Below are 27,107 nucleotides of genomic sequence, written 5' to 3'. Positions count from 1 at the left end.
ACAACTGATACTTTCATGATGACATTTCCCGGTCAGTCATGATGAAGGGTCTCGACCCAAAACGTCACCTATTCCTTCGCTCCATAGATGCTGCCTCGCCTGCTGAGTTTCTCCAGCATTTCTGTCCACCCAGCATTTTGTGTCTGTCTTCAGTTTAAACTAGCATCCGCAGTTCCTCCTTCCTACACAACTGATGCTTTCCGCAGGACTTCTTCCCCGTTCCAATATTGTTTGTTACCGCATGGATGAGCCTTGAAGAGATGGATTTTCTCCAAGTTCCTCTTTAACTGCCGGTTAATCCTCACTCTAGCCCCTGGCTGGCAACGCTCCTTTCACAATTCTCACTTTAATTGCAGAGGACATTAATTGTCCCCCTAATTATAGAGTCCCCTTCTGCTGTCGCATTTGTATTTTTGTTCTTCACAGAGCTTTCTGAGTCATTGCATCTTGTGCTTCTCTGTGGCTGTCTAAACAGAAGTCTTTTTCCTCGTCTCACAGAAGTTGAGTGAACATGACGAGTGTCTGTCACTGTCTGTGACTATGCATCTCTCTCAAATCCAGAATGTCTTGTTTTCCAGTATTTGAGATGCAGGAATAAATCATCTTGACTGTGAAACACAGAGCACAGATACAACCCAACCCGCTGGATACATCCACCATTTTACATCTTGTCTTGGCCCATAGGATGAGGCAAGACTTAAAGCAAAGATGTAAGATGCTGGGGTACACAAAATTGCTGGAGAAACTCAGCGGGTGCAGCAGCATCTATGGAGCGAAGGAAATATACGACGTTTCGGGCCAAAACCCTTCTTCAGACTGATGGGGGTGGGGGGGGGGAGAAGGAAGGAAAAGGGGAGGAGGAGGAGCCCGAGGGCGGGCGGATGGGAGGTTAGGAGGAGACAGCTAGAGGGTTAAGGAAGGGGAGGGGACAGCAAGGGCTAGCAAAATTGGGAGAATTCAATGTTAATGCCATCCGGACGCAAGGTCCCCAGTCGGAATATGAGGTGCTGTTCCTCCAATTTCCGCTGTTGCTCACTCTGGCAATGGAGGAGACCCTGGACAGAGAGATCGGATTGGGAATGGGAGGGGGAGTTGAAGTGCTGAGCCACCGGGAGATCAGGTTGGTTATTGCGGACTGAGCGGAGGTGTTCGGCGAAACGATCGCCCAACCTGCGCTTGGTCTCACCGATGTAAATCAGCTGACACCTAGAGCAGCGGATGCAGTAGATGAGGTTGGAGGAGATGCAGGTGAATCTTTGTCGAACCTGGAACGATTGCTTGGGTCCTTGAATGGAGTCGAGGGGGGAGGTGAAGGGACAGGTGTTGCATTTCTTGCGGTTGCAACGGAAAGTACCCGGGGAGGGGGTGGTGCGGGAGGGAAGGGAAGAATTGACAAGGGAGTGTCTGGTAAGATGCTGGATGGATCCAGCGGGTTGGGTTGCAGCGGTGGTATATGTTTCACATTCAAGACCTTCCTCCAGAACTGAAGAGGAGAGAAGCTTGTAAAACTTGATTTTAGTAGATTTGCTCATGGACTTGAAACTTAAAGTTAACTCGTGCACACTTATGAAGTGAGTGTTTTGTTTTATCCAGTAACCGGACCGCTGTTGGAACTGCACATAGCTTACATCTGCAGAGAAACCTTACAGGTAGGATGACAATGTCTCTGAATGTACTGGATATTTAGTATTTGTTGCCAGTCACCTTAATGATGATGCACAGTGATGATATATTAAACTAATATCATTAGTTGTTATAATATAATTATATTATCATTAGTTAATTCACCGTTGCCATCGGGAAGAAGGAACAGGAGCCTGAAAACTGTAACGACCAGATTCAGGGACAGCTTCTTCCCTACAGCCATCTGGGAAGAGGTACAGGAGCATTAGCTGCAAAACCAGCAGGATGCTCCTCAGCTTCTTTCCGCAGGCTATAAGACTGATAAACGGACTTTGCCCCCTGCCAAAGTATCGCGCACCAACCACCAACCTGGACACACTGCAGCAGAGCCACTGTCGTGCCGCTGCCGATCGGATTTTTTTTTCTATTTATTTTTTACTGCACACTGAATGGACACTGGTTGAGCAACGTTTTTTTGTTTCCTCTGGGTATGTGAGTACTCAGGAAAATTACAATAAAGATACTATAGAAACATAGAAACATAGAAATTAGGTGCAGGAGTAGGACATTTGGCCCTTCGAGCCTGCACCGCCATTCAATATGATCATGGCTGATCATCCAACTCAGTATCCCGTACCTGCCTTCTCTCCATACCTCCATACCCCCTGATCCCCTTAGCCACAAGGGCCACATCTAACTCCCTCTTAAATATAGCTATACTATACTATACTATGTTTACATATTCTGTTTTGCTGCAAGAAGTAAAGGGCCTGTCCCGCTTTCACGACCTAAATAACAACCTTTTTTACTTGTGGACATTTTTCATCATGGTTGAAAAACGCCCCGACCTACTTGACTTACCTACGACCTCGTGACGACCATGCTGCGAGTATGAGCCCAGGGCAAACTCGGCAGAGGTTGTGAATTAGGTCGTGAAAGTGGGACAGGCCCTTAAGAATTTTATTGTTCTATCTGGGACATATGACCACAAAACACTCTTGACTTGACTTCTTGACTTGACTTATAGCAAAGCCAAAGCTGTGAATATAACCACAAACAATTGCACTCTGATTGTATTCCTTCATTTACAGTTATGGATAAATAACAATAAGTATTGCATCCTTCTACAAAACGATAGCCTAGCCTAACCAGGGACCCTTTACTAATGACTGTAATGAGGAATTTGGCAGAGGTGGAGCAAATGGGCAACTTAGTCGATGCACTTAACATGAAGCCAGGTGTTAAATGAACCGAAAGGAATTGAAAATGCAGCTGAAGGAAGATGAAAGGTGGGCTGGAGGAAGGATCACAAGCATTGTGTGCAGTGAAGTCGGAAACTATCGTAAAAGAAATATGAGGAACTGCTATTTTTTGGGGCTAAGCGGAGACAAATGGGTGTCCTTGTCTGAAACTCTATTTTCCACCATTATTTGTTGCTAATAACATCAAACTTACTTTGTAGGGTCTGGGTTATTTACACAGCAAAGGAAAAATGCACCGAGACATAAAGGTGAGCCCAATTTACTTTTTATTTGCTAACCTTTTTGAGCATTTTAAAAACATTTTTGATTAAAATCAAGATATTGTGTAGTTTAGACAGCGGTGAAAATAGCCCTTCGATCCACCGAGTCCACACCAAGCAGCCAACCCCACACACTGACAAGACCCTACACACACTAGGGACAATTTTACATTTATACTGAGCCAATTCACCTACAAACCTGTACATCTTTGGAGTGTGGGAGGAAACCGAAGATCTCGGAGAAAACCCACGTGGTCGCTGAAGGAAGTATAAACTTCATACAGACGGCACCCGTGGTCGGGATCGAACCCGCGACTCTGGCGCTGAAACCTCTGCACGCCAGCAACTCCTATCGCCGTGCCACTTGATATGAATTAAGTTAGTGAAAATGAACTAATTGACGGAGTGTGCTTGGCTGCGGAAAGTTTAGAAAACACTGGCGGGCTTGTGTAAACCAAGAGCCAGCAGTGGTGTTAGCATTGATTAGACGTCACTCTCGGCTGTGGTAGGACAATCAAAGAACTCGCCTTAAATATTCATTCATTCTCTTCCTCAGGGTGCCAACATTCTACTGACAGACCATGGAGATGTAAAGTTAGGTGAGTATTAAGGCTCGGCCTTCAGAATGTTTACCAAATCTGCTACCTCTTGAACTGACAAGGCAACGTTGATGATGCAAGACTCGGATTTCAGCTCATGTATTTCTGTGTGTTTATGGTTATCATGTCTTGGGGAAATAAAGAAAGGATAAAGTTAGTTAATAGAAAAAAAACCTCAAAATGCACCTCCAGTGATGTATTGCAGTAGAGCGCAGATTCTGGCCAATGATTCATATTTCATTAGTATGAAATAAACTGTTGACTTAACTTGAGAACTGTGTTGACTACCCCAATGCTGCGAAATCTACCTATCAAAAAATAACACTTTCATAAACCAGTTATTGCCAAAATACATGCAAGACTATTAACAATGTTGCCAGTTTACTTAGATCTAAACGGCCTGTCCCACTTTCACAACCTAATTCACGACCTCTGCCGAGTTTGCCCTTGACTCGTACTCGCAGCATGGTCGTCACGAGGTCGTAGCAGGTTGTGATGCTAGTCGTAGGTGCTCGTGGCATCAAGTAGGTCGGGGTGTTTTTCTAGCCTGATGGAAAAATGTCCACGAGTAAAAAAGGTTGTGAATTAGGTTGTGAAAGTGGGACAGGCCCTTAAACATTCTGACCTCTTGTCCAAACTTTCACAAGGTAAACTTTTGGAAATTAAAATAGGAGAGAGACATTGACAAAGGAGTTTGATTTTGACTTCTACTGAACCCCAGTGACCATGTTGCTGTTGTATCATCCTCCTCGATTCACCAAAGGCAACAATTATGCTCCCTGCTGTATGATGGCAATAATTTTTAGAAAGCTTAAGTTATGCAGTCAGGGATGTCTTGAATCAATCAGGCCCAGTGACCCAGTTGTTGTATTTACCGATGAGGTGGAGTCTAAATGCGCTGTCAATGTGCAGTGAGGACAGATGGGGATGCATTTCCCAGGCCACAGAGTGTTTTCAGGTTGCTTGTATGTTGGATGTTTAAGCTGGAAAGTGGAAAGACAAATGAGACCCAAATCATTTGTGGAGTGACTGATTCATAAATGAACCTTTGTAGATTTTATGGTTTAGTTTAGAGATGCAGCGCGGAAACAGGCCCTTTGGCCCATGGAATCCACTAAGAACAGTGATCCCCGCACACTAACACTATCCTACGCACAAACTAAGGGCAATTGACATTTACACCAAGCCAATTAACCTACAAACCTGTACGTCTTTAGGGTGTAGGAGGAAACTGGAGATCCCGGAGAAAACCCACGCAGGTCACAGGGGCGAAGGTACAAACTCTATACAGGCAGCACCCATAGACAGGATGGAAGCTGGGTCTCTGGTGCTGTAAGGCAGCAACTCTACCGCTGCGCCACCCTACTGCATTATAATGTCTGCACCCTCCATTCATTGTAGCTGTCTCATTAGATGATGATTGAAGAGTCATTGGAGAAAGACAACGTGGAGATCATAAAACCTCTGAAATAGTGTACTGTAGTGCGTCATGACGCCCATGGAGCGTCGGGGTCACCAATGTAGTGCGTGGGTCTCAAAAGGGAGCACGAAGTCCAGTGTTTTGAGAGGCACCTTTAATTATGTTCCTCCCGGTTGTAGGGAAGACCAAACGAGAGAAGGATGGCACCCAAACCCCTGCCTTTAAACCCTCTGGTTAAGGACCGCCTCCGGACTGAACCACTCCCGTGCCGAGGGGTTCGACAGTATGATGGCACGACCCTTGGGAGCCGCCACAGTACCTTGGTTTAAATTAATGCACAGTTTCTGGACTCCAGTTATAATTTAATAAACAATTAAAAAAAAAAAAAAAACGAAAATACTTAAAAGTACATTACCCGCACCCCTCTAGATTATGCCACTGAGCAACACAATTAAAAGAGTAGATGTTTGATCCCCGGCCTCTACCCGGATCGGCTTCCCCAGGTTGATTGTGTTTGACCACGCAAGGAGAGTCGGTCTCCAATTAGAGCAGAAAAAATACAAACAATGATGAAACAAAATGTGAGCAGTTGCCTTGTTTCCCATTGCCAATATGGTTGGCAACATTGGATGGGTGTATCACTACATGTGGTCCCAGTAATATGTTGGTTTCATGCAGAATTGACAAATTGCATAAATACTAATATGTCATCCAGATTTGCTGTCAGTAAATGCTCCTTTTTCCATGATGTGAGGCACCCTTGCGTTCATAGCCACAGGGAATCACTCATTCAATAAACCTTTGAACCATGGCTATGTTTGTTTGAATGAAATCTGTAACACTATTAAAATGTTGAATCCAATGGGTTGCAGAATGTTTTTGGACCTCGTTTTTACAAATTAGCCATGGAACAAAAAAATAACTTTAGAAGTGTAACTTCATACTCTCAGAACACTTCCAAATAGTTTAATAACTATAATACTCCCTAGATTAAAAGTAATCCCAATCTTTACTCTGTATAATCATTGCATGTCACATTTCGTTTAGTTTAGAGATAAGTGCGGAAACGGGCCCTTCAGCCCACCGAGTCCGCACCGACCAGCGATTCCCACACACTAAGACTATCCTAACCACACTTGGATCAATTTACATATGTACCAAGTCAATTAACCTACAAACCTTGTGCGTCTTTGGAGTGTGGGAGGAAATCGGTCTCGGAGAAAACCCACGCAGGTCACAGAGAGAACTTAGAAACTCCATACAGACAGCGCCCGTAGTCAGGATCGAACCCGGGTCGTTGGCGCTGCAAGGCAGTAGCTCCACCACTACGCCCTTTATTCCCTGCATTGCTCAGTCCGATGGTTCATTTCCCTGAATTATTGTACAGCTTGCCCCTTTGAACACCACAGATTTCCTGTGGATGGTGCGAATTAAAAATGGTCTGGAACAGGAGATAAAACTTAGCACAAACATAATTCAGTTTAAAAAGATGTACAAAAACACTTTTTTTAAAGGATATTGGGATGAGGATAGGTGATTGCGAGTGGGATATTTGTTATACTGATTGTATTGGGAAGGGTGATTATAGGGTGATGGGTTGTATATATGACTAAGATACTATATAGTATATGAGGGTTTTTTCTTTTTTTTCTCTCTTTTTTGTATGACTTTGTAAATATTTGATTAGTGTATAAATGTAAATGTAATTTGGTGTACATATAGCAGCTGGTGTACATATGGTGTACATATAGCTGCTAAATTTGTATAAGATAATTACAAGCAGTTGAATAAGGGGTGGAAATTAATAAGCTTGGCTTCTTCCTGCTCCTTTTCGAACACATAAGATTTCATTTATTTATAGATATTGTTTGTGACACTTTATAAATATTCGTGTTTTGTTTTTTGTATGCTGTTCCACACTTGCTTTTTATTATTTTATTCTGTTCGAAATAAAGAATTATAAATTTGAAATGAAAAAAAATGGTGTTAAAATAAAATAAATCTATCTTCTAAACCTCTTGGTTCTTTTGGGTGATTAAGAAAAGTGGCCAGCATCATCCCAACTATAATATTACCCTGTATAAATTGACTTTTCCGATCATTGGTATTTTTCCTCGCATCCAGTGAACGGTGAGTGAATGTACTTTGATTTTGCGTTTCAGCTGACTTTGGTGTGGCGGCAAAAATCACGGCAACCATTGCCAAGAGGAAGTCCTTCATTGGAACCCCTTATTGGTAAGAACATACAATACAGTACAATTTATTTGTCATTTGAACCTGATTGAGGTTCAAACAAAATGTTGTTTCTGCAGTCATACACACAAGAAAAAGAACCAAGACGCAACAGAATTTACACAAACATCCATCACAGCGCATCTCCTCCTCGCTGTGATGGAAGGCAAACTCTTATCTCTCACCTGCATTCCCCTCCCGATGTTAGAGTCAAAGCCCCCGGCGGGCGATGGTAATTGTCCCGCGGCCATTAACGCCGCGCCGGGCGATGCAAGGCCACGCTCCGGTCTTGTTGTTGGAGCCCTCGGCAGGAGCTAGCGAAGTCCCACAGCCATTCCAAGCCGCGCGGGGCGGTGATGTAAGGCCCCGCTCCAGGTACTCTTCGACCCCGCAACTCGGGCGGGTGAAGTCGCCGTTGCGGAAGCCCCGAAAAGCGGTCTCCCAGCAGGGACCCGCGGGCACCCGGTGTTACTGTCCACCAGACCTGCGGTTGGAGCCTCCGAATCCCCGGGGTCGGGTCACAGCCTAGCGCCACCACAGCTCCACCCGCTCCAAACTCGGCCAGCTCCGCGATGGTGAGTAGGTCCGCAGCTCCGCGACTGGAGCCCCAGGTCGTTCCTGCTGGAGGTCGCTCCACGGTGCTAGGCCCCAACGACAACGGAGACCCGACCGAGAAAAGGTTGGGTTCTCCGTGCAGGGGAAAGATTTTAAAATCCACACACATACCCAGTCAAAAAAAATAAAAACTACATTGAAACGAGACAAAAAATAATAAAAAGACAGACGGACTGCACAGGCCGCTGCGATGTGAGTCGCGCCGCCCACTGGAACATTCACTTGTGCCTCCTGGTGTATGTACCTCAAAGCCAATGACGGCAGCTGCCACGCATCCTCTGATGCACGTGGCAGGACAAAGATCTCCAGCACTGGATATACGTTCAGACCAACTGATCATTTCACTGACCACGTCCACTCTGTCCGCCTAGACCTTCATAATCTCCCGGTTGCTAAACACTAACTCCCCTTCCCATTCCCACACCGACCTTTCTGTCCTGGGCCTCCTCCATTGTCAGAGTCAGGCCCAACGCAAATTAGAGGGACCCCACCTCGTATTTCGCTAGGGCAGCTTACACCCCAGCGGTATGAACATTGACCTCTAACTTTAACCTTTGCTTTCCCTCTCTCTCTCTATCCCTCCCCCATCCTAGTTTTCCAACCAATTTGACTGTCCTCCTGATTACATGTCATCTCTATTTGCTTCGTTGTCACCTTCCCCAAGCTAACAATGATCTAGTCTACGTTTTTCTTGTATCTGTGCCCCTTTGATCTATTGTTTTCGCGCCTTACCCTTCCATATCTCTATTTCCCTCTCCTCCAACTCTCAGTCTGAAGAAGGGTCTCCACCCAAAACGTCACCCATTCCTTCTCTCCAGAGATGCTGCCTGTCCCGCTGAGTTACTCTGACATTTTGTGTCTTCGGTGTAAACCGGCATCTGCAGTTCCTTCCTACACCATATATAAAGTTCCACCCTGAGAATCAATAAATCAATTTGATTAAAGACGCCACAATGTTGTAGGTCTGGAATCTACACATGTGGTGTTTGAACATTCCATGCCTGATGGACTAATGAAGTGTTCAATGTTAGTTTATGTTTACAACTTCATGACCTTTTGTGTTGTATTTTTTGAGCTCTGGTGCTGCAAACTTTATAAACTCCAATTTATAAACTCCGATTCTGTTTCTGCTGGCACACGCATCTTTCTTTTGAACCAACAGTAAGTTAACATTCAGCCACAAGTTATTTCTGGTCTTTGGTCCGTTTTGTTGAGTCTGAGGCGATGCCTGTTTTTCCAGGATGGCTCCAGAGGTTGCTGCGGTCGAGAAGAACGGTGGATACAACCAGCTGTGTGACATCTGGGCGGTGGGCATCACAGCCATTGAGCTGGCTGAGCTGCAGCCTCCAATGTTTGACCTGCATCCCATGAGGTATTCCATTTTGGAGAGTGCTGCTAACTATGTAAATGCCCGACCAGACCTGCGCCCACGGTGGCGCAGCGGTAGAGTTGCTGCCTTACAGCGAATGCAGAGCCGGAGACCCGGGTTCCATCCCGACTACGGGTGCTGTCTGTACGGAGTTTGTCCGTTCTCCCCGTGACCTGCGTGGGCTTTCTCCGAAATCTTCGGTTTCCTCCCACATTCCAAAGACATACAGGTTTGTAGGTTAATTGGCTTGCTAAATGCAAACATTGTCCCTAGTGGGTGTAGGATAGTGTTAATGTGCGAGGATCGCTGGTCAGCGCGGACATGGTGGGCCGAATGGCCTGTTTCTGCCCTGCTCAGGAATGCATTTAGCAGTAGGAGTTGGGAGATCAGACAGATCTGAATTGATCTGAAATCTCTCGGTCTGAAGAAGGGTCTCAACCCAAAACGTCACCCATTCCTTCTATCCAGAGACGCTGCCTGTCCCGCTGAGTTACTCCAGCATTTTGTGTCTGTCTGAATTGAGAGACATTTTTCAGATTGGAAGTGTAGTCCCTTCATCCAAATCATGAATATATCGTGAATACCTGGAACCAAGCACTCGTCCTAGGGCAAGGGTCTCGACCCGAAACGTCGCTAATTCCTTCTCCCCACAGATGCTGCCTCACCCGCTGAGTTTCTCCAGCATTTTGTGTCTACTCTCGTTCAATCTTATATTGAAGTCTTCAGAGAGTCTAAATACCTTATCCACCTTGTATCTCCCTTATCAAGTCCACCAATTGTGTCCCATTTCACTCCAGCAAAAGAGTAAAACAAAGTCACCAACAGGTGAAAACGAGAATATCTTTGTACACTTTGGAATAAATATTCTTGCCGCATGTGGGGAATCTGTGGTGGGGACGTGAGGGGTCAGAGCAGGGAATATGCTAAATGGATTCTTCGAGTGGGAGCTAATTTATATATTGAAGTTTGTTTTGCTAAATGTGTTGGTTTGACCGCTTCTTACATTTTATGCCTTGCGATCCTCTGGCTTTATAAATGACGTTATTCCGTGTGATTTCTGTACCGTTTGTTTTTTGTGTGCTGTCTGAGTCGATGTGCCTGTGCTACTGCTGCAAGTGTGCTTTTCATTGCACCTGCACCTCACGGCACTCGTGCATGTGTCGATAGATTGGAAGCTGAACGTTACTCTGATTATGCTTCCACCCACAGAGCACTGTTCTTGATGAGTAAGAGTGGATTTCAACCACCCAAGCTGAAAGACAAAATGAAGTGGTGAGTTTCTCCTTCAATTGTTCCAAAGGGGTATAATGGTGAAGCCACAGCTGGCAGCACTGGATGTGGTCCAGATCTTCTGGAAGGAGGTTCTTATCTAGGATGGGGACTTGCAAATAGGTTTAATAGATTGATTGTTGGAATGAGGACTGCCTGTTCTCCAGGAGGTGTTGCTCTTATGAATGGAGGCACGTGACCAGCAGAGTTCAGGGAGACTAGTGCTGGGACTCTTGCTGTTTGTTCAAGCTGAGGAAGCACAATCTGCCACAGGCAATGATGGTCCAATTCTACACGACCATCGTAGAGTCTGTCCTCACCTTCTCCATCATGGTCTGGTTTGGCTCAGCCACCAAGCACGACACCCGGAGTCTGCAGCGAATCGGCCATTAACCGATCAGCAGAGAAGGTTATTGGCTGCAACCTTCCCTCCATTGACGAACTGTACACTGCAAGGGCCAGGAAGTGAGTGGGCAAGATCATCTCTGACCCCTCTCACCCTGGCCACAAACTCTTTGAATCACTTCCCTCTGGAAGGCGACTCCGGATTGTCAAAGCTGCCACAGCCAGACATAAAAACAGTTTTTATCCACACAGTTGCTCTACTCAACAGCCAAAAATCTGTAGCCTCCCTTTGATCTGGTATTTTGTTGGTTCACATGCTTGATCAATGGTGTTTTATCATTAATGTTTTATTATTATTAATGTTTAGTGTTTTCTGAATCATTCGTAACTGTCACTGTATGTCATGTTGTTACTTGTGGGTGGAGCACCAAGGGAAATTCCTTGTATGTGAATACTTGACCAATAAACTTACTTAAATATGAACATAGGAGATATGTTTAATAAGTTTGCAGTATGAAATTGGTGCGGTATTGAGGAGGTTAGTTGAAGGATACAGAATGATCTTAGTTTAGTTTATGGCGCCCATCCCAGGCGACTATTTGCGTGCTAGCCACAGACGTGGTCCTACAGTCACACATTACAATCGCTCCACACTCTTAAACCTCTAACTCCTACAGACCCTTGAACTATCTTTGATCGGTCTTTGCTGTCTTTACCTTGCACTATCTCCTTATCGTGTATCTATACACTGTGAATGGGTCGATTGTAACCATGTATTGTCCTACTGCTGACTGGATAGCACGCAACAAAAACACTTCACTGGGCAGCGGTAGAGTTGCTGCTTTACAGCGAATGCGGCGTTGGAGACCCAGGTTCGATCCCGACTACGGGTGCTGTCTGTACGGAGTTTGTACCTTCTCCCCGTGACCTGCGTGGGTTTTCTCCGGGATCTTCGTTTTCCTCCCACACTCCAAAGACGTGCAGGTTTGAAGGTGAATTGGCTTGCTAAATGTAACAATTGTCCCTAGTGGGTGTAGGATAGTGTTAATGTGCGGGGATCGCTGGTCGGCGCGGACCCGGTGGGCCGAAGGGCCTGTTTCCGCGCTGTATCTCTAAACTAAACTAAACCTCGGTACGCGTGACAATAAATAAAACTAAGAGTTGTTGTCACGCTGTTTGTTGTCATGCATATTGATGAGCTTGTAAGTTGGTCAGGGCAATGTCAGGTGAAATTTAATTCTGTATAAGTGAGAGATGATGTATTTGTGGTGTGGTGCATCAATTAAAGCCACCAACCTTGAATGGTCAGCCATGGGGAGTATTGTGGACCAAAGGAAGCTTGGTGTACAAGCTCATCTGGGCCTGAAGGTGGCAGCACAGGCAGGTGGAATGGTGAAGGTGTTGTACGCATCAAAGATCCTACAGTGGAGCAAGATAGACCACTCCTGCTAAATGCAATGGGCTGATGTGTAGTACGCAACGGAGCGGAACGTGGGCCTTTTTTTCATCCATTTCAGTAACCCGACCCGACTCGCAGTGTAATCAACGTTGCGGGGGAACAGTTTGTGTTAATAAATTATAATTCTGAAAATGAGGAGAAGATTTTTACCAAAGAACTTTTATTTTTACGAGGATGTTTCCGTAACCGGCTTCCGTCTCCGCACTAGTATCTTTGCTCCGCTACGGGATCTTTGGTGCAGAGACGGAAGCCGGTTACGGAAATGGGGCCGAAAATTACCCATGAATCTGCCCATGACCGTACTACGTCTTTTTCGTCGAGTGATCTATCTTGCTCGCTATAGGATCTTTGGTACGCATTGCTTGTTTCCATCAACCGGGCAATGCAAATGTAAGAACAAGTCTGGAGAAGTGCCCGACCCAAAACGTCATCTATCAATATTCTCCAAGGATGCTGCCTGACCCACTGAATTACTCCAGTACTTTGTCTTTTATGGAATGTAAGAGCAGGTTTAGGTTTATTACTGTTACATGAGCCAAGATGCAGTGAAAAGCTTTGGAAAACCATCAGGTCAGGTAATGCTATACATAGATACAATCAAGTCAAACTCAAGCTGACTGGATAGCACACAACAAAAAAGCTTTTCACTGTACCTGATAATCTAAACTAATGTACAACAGTTAGAGCAAAGGGGAAGATACAAAGTGCAGAATGTTGTTCTCAGCATTGTAGTGCATCAGTTCCAGAGACAAGGTCCAATGTCCGCAATGGGGTAGAGATTGGTACTCGAACTTATGGAAGGATCCCTCATAAGCCTGATAACAGAGGAAGAAGCTGTCCCGATAACAGCAGGGAAGAAGCTGCACCTGTGCCTGGTGGCTCGTGCTTTCATTCTTCAATACCTTCTGCACAAGGCGGGTGAGAGAAGGAGGAATGAGATGAAGGGAGGTCTTGGTACAGCTATTACAGAACATGAGTTAGAATGCAGGTAGGTAGACAATAGGTGCAGGAGTAGGCCATTCAGCCCTTCGAGCCAGCACCGCCATTCAATGTGATCATGGCTGATCATCCACAATCAGTACCCCGTTCCTGCCTTCTCCCCATATCCCTTGACTCTGCTATATTTAAGAGCACTATCTAACTCTCTCTTGAAAGCATCCAGAGAATTGGCCTGCACTGCCATCTGATGCAGATAATTCCACAGACTTACAACTGGGTGAAAAAGTGTTTCCTCGTCTCCATTCTAAATAAAACCATATAACAATTACAGCACGGAAACAGGCCACCTCGGCCCTTCTAGTCCGTCCCGAACACTTACTCTCACCTAGTGAGAATGGCCTACCCCTTATTCTTAAACTGTGTCCCCTGGTTCTGGATTCTCTCAACATTGGGAACATGTTTCCTGCCTCTAGCATGTCCAATCCCTTAATAATCTTATATGTTTCAATAAGAGACCCTCTCATCCCTTAAGGATAAGGGGGAAATCTTTTAGGACCGAGATGAGGAAAACATTTTTCACACAGAGAGTGGTGAATCTCTGGAATTCTCTGCCGCAGAAGGTAGTGGAGGCCAGTTCATTGGCTATATTTAAGAGGGAGTTGGATGTGGCCCTTGTGGCTAAAGGGATCAGGGGGTATGGAGAGAAGGCAGGTACAGGATACCGAGGTCATGATCATATTGAATGCGGTGCAGGCTCGAAGGGCCGAATGGCCTACTCCTGCACCTATTTTCTATGTTTCTATCCTTCTAAATTCCAGTGTATACAAAGGAATGTGTGCAGTTGTACACTGTCTGAAGGACATGACTGCACTGGACCTGTGACAACAAAGTACCATTGAGAGACTGCAGGGCCACCAGGGCACTTCAGGTGTGAGGGGAGACTGGGTAAACCGGGTTTGTTTTCCTTGGAGCAGAGGAGGCTGAAGGGAGACAAGATTATATTGGGCATAGGAAGGGGAGGGGATAATATGAGCCTTTTCCCATGGTCGAGATGCCCAAGACCGATGGCGTAGGTTTAAGGTGAGGAGTAAGAGATTGAGTGGGAGAGGAAGAATTCTCTTTCACTGAGGGTGGTTACAATGTGGAATCCACTGCCTGACAATTTCTATACACATTAAGTATTTATTCTGCCTACTGCTTAACTGTGGAAGCAACAATTGTAATTTAAGGCCACCCATGATACCAGAATTTATTTGAAGTCGCCATAATTCAATTGAGATAATAAACAAATGTTGTTCTTTTCAGGTCTGCAACATTCCATGCTTTTCTCAAAATATCACTGACCAAAAACCCAAAGAGAAGGCCGACAGCTGAGAAGCTGCTGACAGTAAGTAACTTGTCGTTGATAATGGAAACCCAGGTGGTCCGAGAGAGAGAGAGAATGTGAAAACTCCACACAGACAGCACCGCAGTCACATTGAACTTGCTGGGGTCCTGAGGCAGCTGTGCCACCGTGCTGCCCACATCAGCTGCACAAAACCATGTGGCTGCAGTTCCAGCAGAAACACAGATTCTCCCGCTTCTCTTCCCATCCCCTCTGACACTTGAAGATATCACTCCGACTTTTCATTCAGCATGGCAACAGGCCTTTCTGCCCACCGCATCCATGCTGACCATTGCACTTGTGGATTCTAACGTGTAGGAAGGAACTGCAGATGCTGGTTTACACTGAAGATAGACACAAAATGCTGAAGTACTGGGATAACTCAATGGGACAGACAGTATCTCTGGATAGAAGGGATTAGTGACGTTTCGGGTCAAGACGCTTCCAATCCCACATTTGGTCCATTGTCTTCAGTGCCTTGGCAATTCAAGTGCTTTATTTACACCCAGATACCAACCACTCAATGCATATTCTTCCTCTCATCTGTTCCGCTTATTGCCTCTCACCTTGCAACTTAATTAAAGATAGACACAAAATGCTGGAGTAACTCAGCGGGTGAGGCGGCATCTCTGGAGAGAAGGAACCGGCAACGTTTCAGATCGAGACCTTTCTTCAGACTGATGTCAGGGGAGAGGGGCGGGCCAAAGATAGAATGTAGGCAGAAACTGAGACTAGTGGGAGAACTGGGGAGGGGATGGAGGGAGAAAGCAAGGGCCATCTGAAGTTCGAGAAGTCAATGTTCATACCGCTGGGGTGTCAACTACCCAAGTGAAATATGAGGTGCTGTTCCTCCAATTTGCGCTGGGCCTCACTCTGACAATGGAGGAGGCCCAGGACAGAAAGGTTAGATTGGGAATGGGAGTGGGAGTGGGAGGGGGAGTTGACGTGCTGAGCCACTGGGAGATTGGGTAGATTACGACGGACTGAGATTCTTATTAGTGTTATATCCCCTTTCACAACTCTGCACGCCACCATCAGGCCCCCAGCCAGCCTCCCCCTCTGATCCCCCTCTTGTCCCTCTCCTTGTAACGGAAATGCTGCCGTCCCAGCTACATCCCGGGTGACCTCTTTTGTCCCATCTCTAGTGCAACACATCCTGTGTGGAGACGTGAATTGCACCCAGTACCCCAGCTTTACCAATCCTTAGCCAAGTTGCAACATGCCACTCTTGCTCTGGTATTCCCAGGAAAGAGTACAAAAAGAGGAGTTACAAAAGAGAGTGCTAGTGATGATGAGGTTATTGTTAATGTCAAATCAATCGTGTTTAATTTTGAAACATGCATGTGAAAACCTGAATTTGACTTTCATTATCATTGTGTTCTGAAGCATTTCACAGTGCATTCATTGCTGCAAAAGGCGAAAGATACACCATAGAAAGCATTTTATCAGGATGCATCACAGCATGGTTTGGGAACGGCTCCATCCAGGACTGCAAGAAATTGCAGTGAATTGTGGACGCAGCCCAGACCTTCACACAAACCAACCTCCCTTCCATTGACTCCATTTATACCTCACGCTGCCTCAGCAAGGCCAGCAGCATAATCAAGGCCCAGTCGCACCTTGGCCACTCTCTCTTCTCCCCTCTCCCATCAGACAAAAGGTACAGAAGTGTGAAAACGCACAGATTCAGGGACAGTTTCTTCCCAGCTGTTACCAGGCAACTGAATCATCCTACCACAACCAGAGAGCAGTACTGAACTACTATCTACCTCACTGGTGACCCTCGGACTATCCTTGATCAGACTTTGCTGGCTTTACCTTGCACTAAATGTTATTCCCTTGTCATGTATCTATACACAGTTAAGGGCCTGTCCCGCCGTACGAGCTAATTCAAGAGTTCTCTCGAGTTTCCCCTGATTCGAACTTGGAGAATTACGGCAATAGCCGCTCGTAGGTACTCGGGGCTGTGGTGGACATTTTTCAACATGTTGAAGAATCTTCACGAGTCTTCATGAGCTTACCGCGTTTCCCGAGTACCTGACGTTAGCGTTACGAGCTGCGAAGAGACGTCCCAACCTCCGACGTACCCGTTACGTACATTCTACGTACTTACCACGTGTTTGATTTTTTTTTTTTTTTTTTTAATTCAGGAGAGCTCTTGAATTAGCTCGTACAGTGGGACAGGGTCTTTAATAGTATCATGTATTGTCTTTTCGCTGACTGGATAGCATGCAACAAAAGCTTTTCACTGTACACATGACAATAAACTAAATGTAATTGTAACTGAACTGAACTCTGTAATTTCCTGGGCAAATAGCTTCACTATATGTGGCAGAACCTTTTGTCTTTCTAAAGTACTTTGTTTAACCTCGGAACAGTTTGATAAGGGAGTACAAAAAACAAATGTGGTCTCCAGTTCAGTTCTATTGCTATACTGCTGATGTACATGATTGTAAACTTGGTATTGGACTGGACTGTTGAGCTGTGTACAGGCCCTTGTTGCTGTCGGCATTTCAATGACCAGTGCTGTTGCAACTGGAGACGACGGGGATTCATTGCAGCCTTCAAACTGTGCTGCAATTCTTGGCAAAGGCATTTATATTTCATTTGCCGAGTATTAAAGTGATAAATACCGAGCCACTTAATAAAATGTGTTGTGCACATGTCCTCTCTCCTTCATTCTATGTACGGTTTTGACAATTTTGAATTACATTTGCTTCCATCAGAATGCATTTTTAATACAGCCGGGCTTGAACAGGTCACTGGCCGTGGATTTGTTGGACAAAGTAAATAACCCTGAAAATCACCATATCTTCAATGAGCCGGATGAGGATGACCTCGAGGTACGGTACATCGCACTGTGTTCAGGTTTTGTCTTTGTAAATTGCCGCGCTCTTTAGATTGAAGTATAAGGCTGAATATAAGTCAATAGATGTATTAAGGACACAAAGTATCCAGCCAGCTCTTGGAGGAATTGCAAGGACAACTAGTGTAGAGTACAGGCAGGAGAGACTGGAGTCACACCAGTTCCAAGTGCCCTGGCAGTCTCCAGCCTGAATCAGGCAGGCCAGCCATGTTGGCTCAAATGCTAACAAATGCGCTGCTATTAACATCTTTAATAATCGACTCGAGCATCTTCCCCAATACCGATGTAAGGCTAACTGGTCTATAATTCCTTGTTTTCCATCTTAAAAAGTGGAGTTACATTATTCTCCAGTCGATCATAATTCCAGAGTCGAGAGAACATTGGAAAATGATCACCAATGCATCCACGATTTCCAGGACCACTTCCTTGAGTACTCTGGGATGCAGACCATCAGGCCCTGCGGAATTATCTGCCTTTCAACAAATCTTCCCCTCATCTTAAACCAATGTCCTCTGGTACATGATTGCCGAACCTTGGGGGGAAAAAGGCTATGCAGTCACTCTCATGATTTTATACACCTTCATAATATCGCTCCTCATCCTCCTGTGCTCCAAAGAATAAAGTCCAAGTCTGCCCAACCTCTCCCTATAGCTCAGCCCTTCGAGTTTTGGCAACCTCTTCTTAAATCTTCTCTGCACTCCAGCTTAATGTATGTTAATTATGCAAAGGTGAAGAGATTGTTTTTTTTCCCCCGTTTATTTTTCTAGCCCCGCTCAGCAGTTCCTCACACCATTCGCTCCACCAACAAGAATACAGGAGCCGAACGGACGCAGTCAGAGATCAACTGTAAGTACTTGGCAGTGCCCTTTACCAATGCACCTGTGGAGATCCGAGCTATTTCCCGGGAATCCGTACACATCGGCCAGGGATTTTTCAAACCGTATTCCACTAATCACGGAGGCAGCAGCGGTAGAGTTGCTGCCTTACAGCGAATGCAGCGCCGGAGCCCCGGCTTTGACCCCGACTACGGGTGCTGTCTGTACGGAGTTCGTACGTTCTCCCCGTGACCTGCCTGGGTTTTCTCCGAGATCTTCGGTTTCCTCCCACACTCCAAAAACGTACAGGTTTGTAGGTTAATTGGCTTGGTATAAATATAAAAATTGTCCCTAGTTGGGTGTAGGATAGAAACATAGAAACATAGAAATTAGGTGCAGGAGTAGGCCATTCGGCCCTTCGAGCCTGCACCGCCATTCAATATGATCATGGCTGATTATCCAACTCGGTATCCCGTACCTGCCTTCTGTCCATAGCCTCTGATCCCCTTGGCCACAAGGGCCACATCTAACTCCATCTTAAATATAGCCAATGAACTGTGGCCTCAACTACCCTCTGTGGCAGAGAGTTCCAGAGATTCACCACTCTCTGTGTGAAAAAAGTTCTCCTCATCTCGGTTCTAAAGGATTTCCCCCTTATCCTTAAGCTGTGACCCCTTGTCCTGGACTTCCCCAACATCGGGAACAATCTTCCTGCATCTAGCCTGTCCAACCCCTTAAGAATTTTGTAAGTTTCTATAAGATCCCCTCTCAATCTCCTAAATTCTAGAGAGTACAAACCGAGTCTATCCAGTCTTTCTTCATAAGACAGTCCTGACATCCCAGGAATCAGTCTGGTGAACCTTCTCTGCACAGGATGTGCGGGGATCGATGGTCGGCGCGGACCCGGTGGGCCGAAGGGCCTGTTTCCATGCAGTATCTCTCAACTAAACTAATTGGGCAGCACGGTGGCACAACGGTAGAGTTGCTACCTTACAACGCCAGAGACCCGGGTTTGATCAGTGCTGTCTGTACGGAGTTTGTACGTTCTCCCCATGACCTGCAGGGATTTTTTCCGGGTTCTCTGGTTTCCTCCCACACTACAAGTACGTATAGGTTTGTAGGTTAGATGGACACAAAATACTGCAGTAACTCTGGAGAGAAGGAACGGGTGACGTTTCGGGTCGAGACCCTTCTTCAGACTGATGTCAGGGGAGAGGGAGACAGAAAGATAAAGAAGTGTAAGGTGTGAAAATAGGACAAAGGGAATGGCGATCAAGGAAAAATGTAGAATAGATCATTGTTAGCCCGCCCCGAAACGTCACCCATTTACTGTCTCCAGAGATGCTGCCTGACCCGCTGAGTTACTCCAGCATTTTTGTGTCTGGCTTCGGTGTAAACTAGCATCTGCAGTTCCTTCCAAGGAAACGGAGATGTTTGCACAGACTACCTCGGTACTTTTCCAGCACCTGAAATGCCTGCTTTAGGTAGTTGGGATGAACGAGGTAGACTGGGAGCAGGCGGGAGGGTAAGGATCACTGCTGTTGGTGACCAAGTTTGAGGTCTTGATCTTCCATTTCACTTTCCTCAATTGATCAATTACTGTGTTGGCCTGATCAATGTCTGCCTCCACCAAAATGTATGTTAGATTTAGCAGAAGGATGGGTCGTGTCAAGTCAACTTTACTTGTCACATACACGTACAAGGTGTGCAGTGAAATGAAAGTGGCAATGCCTGCGGATTGTGCAAAAAACTACAGAACAGACTAGAACAGAATCAATATTTACGTTAGAAAAAAAACAACAATTTTTAAAAGACACAACACAACAGTAAATGAGTACAGTAAATTAGTCCCTGGTGAGATAAGAGTTTACAGTCCTGATGGCCTGTGGGAAGAAACCTCCTTCTCATCCTCTCTGTTTTCACAGCACGACAGCGGAGGCGTTTGCCTGACCGTAACAGCTGGAACAGACCGTTGCTGGGGTGGTAGGGGTCCCCCATAATGTTGCTGACTCTGGATCTGCTCCTTCTGATGTAGTTCCTGCTGGGGGCGAGTGTAGTTTTCATAGTGCGTTCGGCCAAACGCACTACTCTCTGCAGAGCCTTCTTGTCCTGGGCAGAGCAGTCCCCAAACCAGATTGTGATGTTGCCGGACAAGATGCTTTCCACAGCCGCTGAGTAGAAGCACTGAAGGATCCTCAGAGAGATTCTGAATTTCCTCAGCTGCCCGAGGTGGTTAAGGCGCTGCCTTGCCTTACTTACCAGTGCAGCAGCGTGTGTTGTCCATGTCAGATCCTCTGTGATGTGGACCCCCAGGTATTTAAAGCAACTCACCCCATCCACAGTAGCCCCGTTTATCTCCAGTGGCATGTACGTCCTCGGATGTTGTGCCCTTCTAAAGTCCACAATCAGCTCCTTAGTTTTTATGACATTCAAGAGGAGGCTGTTGTCCTGACATCAGAGTGCCAGATCAGCCACCTCCTCCCAGTAGCCCTTGTCATTGTGCTTCACTCTTAGCTTGTCTAAATCCCCCTTCAGAGCCCTCCATCGTCCAACAAAAGACTTCAACATATAACATTGGGTGGGAAAAACTCCCAAAGATTATATTGTCTGGGATGAATGGACTCTGGCTCACAAGGTAACCATTGAAGCATGAGGTTGAACGTTGCTGTATTTTAGACAATAAATGAATTGGAAGTGCTGGTAGAGAGACCCCATCAAACGCTCCCGATAATACCACAAGGCACCACAGCAGATGAGCTGAAAGCCTGCACTAAAGCATCTTGTATATGGGCATATGTTAAACGATTCTGCTTGAAAACTAATATGTGAGCACATTTAACAGGCAATCCGTCTGTGAGAAAATTTGCTTCAATTTACTCAAGTTGGGAATTGAGGAAATCATAGAATCATAGAAATTAGGTGCAGGAGTAGGCCATTCGGCCCTTCGAGCCTGCACCGCCATTCAATATGATCATGGCTGATCATCCAACTCGGTATCCCGTACCTGCCTTCTCTCCATACCCCCTGATTCCCTTAGCCACAAGGGCCACATCTAACTCCCTCTTAAATATAGCCAATGAACTGGCCTCAACTACCCTCTGTGGCAGAGAGTTCCAGAGATTCACCACTCTCTGTGTGAAAAAAGTTCTTCTCATCTCGGTTTTAAATGATTTCCCCCTTATCCTTAAGCTGTGACCCCTTGTCCTGGACTTCCCTAACATCGGGAACAATCTTCCTGCAAACAGGAAGACTTGGCATCGATGATTTTGTAGAAAAACATGGGTCATAAAAGATGGTGGCAGAATTAGGCCATTCGGCCCATCAAGTCTACTCCGCCATTGAATAATGGGTGATCTATCTCTCCCTCCTAACCCCATTCTCCTGCCCTCTCCCCATAACCCCTGACACCTGTGCTAATCAAGAATCTATCTATCTCTGCCTTAAAAACATCACCTGACTTGGTCGCCACAGCCTTCTGTGGCAATGAATTGCACAGATTCACCACCCTCCTCATCTCCTGCCTAAAGAGGGTCCTTTAATTCTAAGGCTATGACCTCTGGCTCGTGTTCTATCGCTGCCTGATCAGATGTGCGTTGTTTTTCCCAAATGTTACTCCGCGCTAATTGAATTACCAACGGCTGCATGAAGGACCAATTTAGCACCAAGGCCGAGACAGCACTGGCCTTGAATAAAGACTTCCTATCAAGCTTCCTGAACAACCTGCACATGATAAACTTATTGACAGCGTGACAGTCATCCAGGCTGTACATCTTCCTGTGGAATTTTTTTTTTTTTTTTTTTAATAAATTTTTATTAGAGGCATTTGCATATCGTAATCCAAACCAGTACAGACTTTGTTTAATGGTTACATATTAAATTTCCAGGTACCCAGTTACCAAAGTAGCTGGGATCCCCCTTTATCGGTTACATAATAACATTGCCTCTAATTATTTATTTATATTTATAGATAGAAAAAAATAAAGAAAGAAAGAAATTTGAAAAATAGGATAAACTATCAATAACACAACTTGGGAGATCGGTCTGTAGATCAGAGAACATAACTGTTCATCTACTCCTGGATTCAGGCTTCAGTCCGGCCTCTGGCTTCTGTGGAATTTTTTAACATTCTGTAACGAGTTGGCGTGTCTCTTCAATAGACAATAGGCGTGCAGGAGTAGGCCATTCGGCCCTTCGAGCCAGCACTGCCATTCAATGTGATCACGGCTGTTCATCCACAAAGCAGTACCCCGTCCCTGCCTTCTCCCCTAACTAACAGAAGGAGCTCCAGTCATGCTACTCTGGAATATGGATCCAACAATATTACGCAACAGCACAGTTTATCAGCTCAGAAATTCCTGCCGTGTGAAATTAAAGCTGTGATACAGCTCTTTAAAATGATGAGAGGGATAGACAGAGTTGACGTGGATAAGCTTTTTCCACTGAGAGTAGGGAAGTTTCAAACAGGAGGACATGATTTGAGAATTAAGGGACAAAAGTTTAGGGGTAAAATGAGGGGGAACTTCTTTACTCGGAGAGTGGTAGCTGTGTGGAATGAGCTTCCAGTGGAGGCAGGTTCGATTTTATCATATAAAAATAAATTGGATAGGTATATGGACGGGAAAGGAATGAAGGGCTATGGTCTGAGTGCAGGTAGATGGGACTAGGTGAGAGTAAGTGTTCGGCACGGACTAGAAGGGCCGAGGTGGCCTGTTTCCGTGCTGTAATTGTTATATGGTTATAAACACAATTGAGCTTTGCATGCAAGCTGTTCTCTGCTCACTGACGCTGACGGGATGGGTCTGTGAGTGGAAAATCTAATGCATTTCTTGTTAGCATAAAACATTAGCTGTTGTGTGAAACTCCCCTTCAGTCCTTGTTGTCTCATTATTTTCACAGTTGACAAACTGCAGTTTGAACCTCCCTTGAGGAAGGAAACCGAGGCTCACTGTGAGATGGTAAGTCTCAACTTCATCCTTCAGCCGGTAAGCCAAGTTAACGAACTTGGGTTTAAGTATGTTTAAGAAGGAACTGCAGATGCTGGAAAATCGAAGGTAGACTGAAATGCTGGAGAAACTCAGCGGGCGAGGCAGCGTCTATGGAGTGAAGGAAATAGGCAACGTTTCGTGCCGAAACGTTGCCTATTTCCTTCACTCCATAGATGCTGCCTCACCCGCTGAGTTTCTCCAGCATTTTTGTCTACCTTGGGTTAAAGTATGGTTACTCTTGTAACCGCAAATCAACCCAGGTTAACCTTTGGATAACTCCCCCATGAGCGTGTGCTGACAAAATTAACCAGTTACATAGATACATAGAAAATATAGGAGTAGGCCATTCGGCCTATTAGGCCATTCGGCCCTTCGAGCCTGCTTTGGCTGATCATCCAACTCACTATCCTGTACCTGCCTTCTCTTCATACCCCCTGATCCCTTTAGCCACAAGGGCCACATCTAACTCCCTCGTAAATATAGCCAATGAACTGGCCTCAACTACCCTCTGTGGCAGAGAGTTCCACAGATTCACCACTCAGTTGCACAGGACTCTTGTGATGGATGGTTCTCTGAAGCTTTGACTGAGTCTCTCTCAGCAGTGAATTCTTACCCAACAAATATGATATTCTATAAATCTGCAGAACATATTCTGTGGTTCTTTTCCCACATACAATCAAACGTTGTCCTTCCAGGAAATTTCTTAGTCATGGCCATAATCAAAGATCCTATAGCGAGCAAGATAGATCACTCGACGAAAAAGTCGCAGTATGGTCATGGGAAGATTCATGGGTAATTTTCGGCCCCATTTCCGTAACCGGCTTCCGTCTCCACACCAAAGATCCCGTAGCAGAGCAAAGATACTAGTGCGGAAGCGGAAGCCGGTTCCGGAAACATCCTCGTAAAAATCAAAGTTCTTTGGGAAAAATCTTCTCCTCATTTTCAGAATTATAATTTATTAACACAAACTGTTCCCCCGCAACGTTGATTACACTGCGGGTCGGGTCGGGTCGGGTTACTGAAATGGATGAAAAAAAGGCCCACGTTCCGCTCCGTTGCGTACTACACGTCAGCCCATTGCATTTAGAAGGAGTGGTCTATCTTGCTCCGCTATAGGATCTTTGGCCATAATGTCCACAAACACCTCTCCCCCCCCCCCCACAAACTCTATCTCTGTCAGCTTTTTTGCTGGTCTATTCTAATCTCATTTCCCCACATTTTGACCATATCCTACAGTACCTCTGCCTATTGAAGTGTCGGTCTAAATGCCTCCTAAACTCAGTGATTGTATCTGATTCCACCTCTGGCAGGCTGCTCCAGATACAGACTACTGTAAAAATGGATCAAATTTCCTTCCTTTCACCTTAAATGTATGCTCCCTTGTTTTATTTGAGTCAAGAGTGTAATTTTCACGTACCAGTGACAGAACAATGGTTCCCTATCACGAGGAAGAAAGATTCTGATTATGTGCCCTGTGTATGTCTATTATATATATTTCCATCAAGCCGCTCTTAGCCTCAGTTGCTCCAGTGAAATTGATCTCTCCAATGCCTTCCCATAATTATAGTTTTCCAATTCGCCCACCATCCTGGTAAATCTCCCCAGCAACTGCCCTCTCCAATGTAATCAATCCTTCATGAAACGTGCTGATCAGAATGTGTACCCTTCATCAATGTTCTCCCGCTGTTAAGATTAGACTTTGAAGTCTGTAACTTGATCCTTTTTACTTTGAAGTTGTACCATTTTACTTTTACACAGCAGAATAAGCAGAAGCAGGATACAATCCCCGATCAACAACTAAGTTACAGAGATAGCTTGAATAAGTTAGGTCTTTATTCTCTGGAGCGCAGAAGGTTAAGGGGGGACCTGATAGAGGTCTTTAAAATGATGAGAGGGATAGACAGAGTTGATGTGGACAAGCTTTTCCCTTTGAGAATAGGGAAAATTCAAACAAGATGACATGACTTCAGAATTAAGGGACAGAAGTTTAGGGGTAATATGAGGGGGAACTTCTTTACGCAGAGAGTGGTGGCGGTGTGGAATGAGCTCCCAGTGGAAGTGGTGGAGGCAGGTTCATTGGTATCATTTAAAAATAAATTGGATAGGCATATGGATGAGAAGGGAATGGAGGGTTATGGTACGAGTGCAGGCAGGTGGGACTAAGGGGAAAAAAAATTGTTCGGCATGGACTTGTAGGGCCGAGATGGCCTGTTTCCGTGCTGTAATTGTTATATAGTTATATGGTTATATAGGATAGTTATATGGACGGGAAGGGAATGGAAGGTTATGGTCTGAGCGCAGGTATATGGGACTAGGGGAGAATATGTGTTCGGCACGGACTAGAAGGGTCGAGATGGCCTGTTTCCGTGCTGTAATTGTTATATGGTTATATGGTTAATAACGCTGAGCCAATGTCCTTGTGATAACTAGGTGACACATTTGGAATTTGATACAGCTATTGCTAACTACTGCACAATGTATGCAATCAATCTACATGAAATTTCAGAGATTTCTGCCTCCTTTTGAAAAGATACTTTTTTTTAAATGTTCATCTTTTTATAAAAGAACAGTAATTAAAAAAGACTAAATATTTTACACAGGAGATTACCAAAGATGTCGAGTTTGGTTCGCCATGGAGTCCATTTGCAGATGGAGGAAACAGGTAAGTAATGGAAGGATGTGTCAAATAGTCTCTTAAGGCTCTGTCCCACTTACGAACATTTTTTTTGGTGACTTGCAGGCACCCGTCATAGTCGACGAAAAATGTCCAAATGTTGAGAATCCAGCGGCGACCAGAAAAAGGCAAGACTCTTGGGCGACTACATGTCGCGGGGTGGACGCCTGTATGGTCACGAGTAATCGCCCAAAGTCATAGAAACATAGAAAAAAGGTGCAGGAGGAGGCCATTCGACCCTTCGAGCCAGCACCGCCAGTCATTGTGATCATGGCTGATCGTCCCCAATCAATAACCCGTGCCTGCCTTCTCCCCATATCCCTTGATTCCACTAGCCCCTAGAGCTCTATCTAACTCTCTCTTAAATCCATCCAGTAATTTGGCCTCCACTGCCCTCTGTGGCAGGGAATTCCACAGACTCACAACTCTCTGTGAGAAAAAGTGTTTCTTCATCTCCATGGCCAAGTTGGTATGAAGGGCCTAGTTCCATGGTCTGAGTCTATAAATGTTGGAAGTGTTCGGCAAGGTTGGAGCCTGGGTATTTGTGTCCCACTCCAGACCAGGACTGGAATGTGAATGTGTCGGGCAAAGTGACTACAGAGCCTGCAGGTCCCAGTCTTGCTCCAGAGAGTGAACTTCCACATCCTCAAGTTTCGTACTTACTGGACACTCCAAACGGTTTTGAAATGCGTATATTGAATTATTATTGATATGCTTTTTGAAAGTAAATTAAATTTGATTACTGGCTATATGCACTGAAAAATATAAGATTGTTAAGGGCTTGGACACGCTAGAGGCAGGAAACATGTTCCCGATGTTGGGGGAATCCAGAACCAGGGGCCAGAGATTTTAAGAATAAGGAGTAAGCCATTTAGAACGGAGACAGGGAAACACTTTCTTGTGAGTCTGTGGAATTCTCCGCCTCAGAGGGCGGTGGAGGCAGGTTCTCTGGATACTTTCAAGAGAGAGCTAGATAGGGCTCTTAAAGATA

At 45.4% G+C, this 27,107-nt stretch overlaps 1 protein-coding gene across 1 annotated transcript in view; it reads left to right on the top strand.

Annotated features, from left to right (window-relative positions):
• map4k5 (mitogen-activated protein kinase kinase kinase kinase 5) overlaps positions 1–27,107 on the top strand; it is a 134,266-nt gene that overhangs the window by 54,706 nt on the left and 52,453 nt on the right. Inside the window, exons 5-15 of the mRNA XM_055641104.1 lie at positions 1,594–1,649; positions 3,086–3,133; positions 3,702–3,744; positions 7,327–7,399; positions 9,252–9,383; positions 10,590–10,652; positions 14,698–14,779; positions 17,503–17,619; positions 18,410–18,488; positions 23,354–23,412; positions 26,043–26,104. Coding sequence (XP_055497079.1) covers positions 1,594–1,649; positions 3,086–3,133; positions 3,702–3,744; positions 7,327–7,399; positions 9,252–9,383; positions 10,590–10,652; positions 14,698–14,779; positions 17,503–17,619; positions 18,410–18,488; positions 23,354–23,412; positions 26,043–26,104 — 814 coding nt within the window. The remainder of the gene's footprint in view (positions 1–1,593; positions 1,650–3,085; positions 3,134–3,701; positions 3,745–7,326; positions 7,400–9,251; positions 9,384–10,589; positions 10,653–14,697; positions 14,780–17,502; positions 17,620–18,409; positions 18,489–23,353; positions 23,413–26,042; positions 26,105–27,107) is intronic.

The sequence above is a fragment of the Leucoraja erinacea genome, chromosome 9 (assembly GCF_028641065.1).
Source record: "Leucoraja erinacea ecotype New England chromosome 9, Leri_hhj_1, whole genome shotgun sequence".
Lineage (NCBI taxonomy): Eukaryota > Metazoa > Chordata > Chondrichthyes > Rajiformes > Rajidae > Leucoraja > Leucoraja erinaceus.
This window is presented reverse-complemented; position numbering and strand designations above follow the sequence as displayed.